The following is a 1,916-nucleotide window of genomic DNA, read 5'->3' as shown; positions in this document are numbered from 1 at the left end:
GTTATTGTTATTGTTGTTGTATGTTATTGTACACTGCATGTTTTTTTTTTCTTTTCTTTTCCTTTTACATTTATTATTTTTATAATTTCAAAAGCCTCCTGTGGACAAGTGTTGCGAATTAGCACGTGTGCTAAAACACTCAAACAATGCATCTGGTCCGTCCAATGCAATTGTGATGTCCACATCAAATAAACAGTAAATAAAAAAATAAAAAATATCAATATTATTATTGCATTTTTTTGTAGTTTTTTTTTTTTTAATCTATATTTCACCATTTATCTATAGTGCTGGTTCGTTTCCAAGTTCAGTGCATTCCATTGTACCTCTGACCCTGCGTTAACCTAAAGTCATCATTAGGATCATTAAAGCAGTCCATCAACCTGACTGGCACCATCCTGAGATGAAAGAAAACCATCTATATGCACATCAAGTGGAGACTGAGGGGTGGGTACTTATCTCCCCCTGCACGTGCAGACGGTCTGTCCAACCTGATGCCTCTTAAATATTGTTGCACCTTAAAGCCAGATCTGACATCTATAAATATGTCACGCTCCAACATCCGTAAAAACCCTAATTTTCTGCGAAGATGCAAGAACTGCTGAGACAGACTGGGCTGCACGGCTCGCTGCTCCCCGACGGGGAGTGCTTCGACATGTGGCATGACTACATGAACCTGGGCGGACTGCTGAAGATGTTGAGTAGCAATCATGATCTGGGCTCCACAGACATGGAGGGCCTCGAGACAGAAGCAGCAGCACCGTGGAGCTACTTCAGGGCATGTTGGGAGGAGGATTTCAAAAACTACTATGGGACTAGTTCACCCAGCGGAAGCCTCTTGGGGACTACTTCACGCAGCAGCAGCCTCTCGGGGACTAGTACACCTTTGACAGTGTTGGGGATTGCGTCACAGAGCAGCAGCCTGTTAGGGACTAGTTCACCTTTCACCTTGCCGCAGGCTGCTTCACCCAGGAGCACCAGCTTCTCCGGGACCACTTCACCCAAGAGCACCACCCTCTGCGGGACTACGTCACCCAGGAGCAGCAGCCTCTCCGGGCCTGCCTCACCCTCCAGCCTCTCGGACAGCAGCTGCAGCGAGGCCTCCTCCCTGTACTGCCCCTTCTGCAGGCACAACGGGGAGACTGCAAAGGTGTACCGGTCACACAACCTGAAGTCAGAGGACGGGAAGGTGAGCTGCCCCATCCTCTACAACTACACCTGTCCCATCTGTGAGGCCACCGGGGACAACGCCCACACCCGCAGCTACTGCCCACAGGCCAGGAGGCCAGACGCTGCGGGGATCCTGCCGTGGCTCAGGCTCAGAGCTCGGAAGGGAAACTGAAATGACTGATGACGCTGAAAGGACTGTACATAATTACTGAGACCTGTTTTGGGCACGTGTTCATGTTAAACTGTTGCAGGTTCCTGATGAGATTCAAGTGAAATTGTGCACTTTGCATTATTATTATGTTACTGTCATTGTGCTCCAGTCATGCTCTGCTGTGAATAGCCTAAATATGATTTCAGTCTCAGGTAAAATGTTTTCAAACCTTGAGACAACAATGTTGAAAATTCACATTTTGGAAAATTATTTTTGTATGTATCATCAAAAATAAATATGGCTGAAGTTAGTTTTGTTGTTGTGGTCATTGTAACTGTTTAATTTGAGGGTGAAATCAGGCAAAACTATTAACAGCTTATTTTCGATAAGAAACTATAGTTGTATTTCCAAACCTAAATATGCAAATGCACTTTAGATTTAACACTAAAAATAAATGATTACAGCAACCTGAACTTAAATAATTAAGATCAGATATAATAGGTAGCCTACCGTTTTAATAGCAAAAGATGCACCTTCATTAATCCCCAGTGGGAGTTAAGTTCTTGCAGTGGTACAGGGACAGAAATAAACACAGATA

General features: G+C 44.6%; 1 protein-coding gene across 1 annotated transcript; it reads left to right on the top strand.

The window, feature by feature from the left end:
- Window positions 1–454: 454 nt before the first annotated feature.
- On the top strand, window positions 455–1,614 carry LOC125881593 (nanos homolog 1-like). The gene has a single exon (XM_049564778.1). The coding sequence runs from the start codon at window positions 587–589 to the stop codon at window positions 1,337–1,339; it is 753 nt and encodes a 250-aa protein (XP_049420735.1). The 5' UTR covers window positions 455–586; the 3' UTR covers window positions 1,340–1,614.
- Window positions 1,615–1,916: the final 302 nt, after the last annotated feature.

This window comes from Epinephelus fuscoguttatus, linkage group LG21 (assembly GCF_011397635.1).
Source record: "Epinephelus fuscoguttatus linkage group LG21, E.fuscoguttatus.final_Chr_v1".
Classification (NCBI taxonomy): Eukaryota; Metazoa; Chordata; class Actinopteri; order Perciformes; family Serranidae; genus Epinephelus; species Epinephelus fuscoguttatus.
The sequence above is the reverse complement of the archived record's forward strand: the minus strand, read 5'-3'. Positions and strand labels throughout refer to the sequence as shown.

Coding starts and splice junctions, on each gene's coding strand:
- LOC125881593 (XM_049564778.1), top strand. CDS start 587: ATGCAAGAACTGCTGAGACAGACTGGGCTGCACGGCTCGCTGCTCCCC.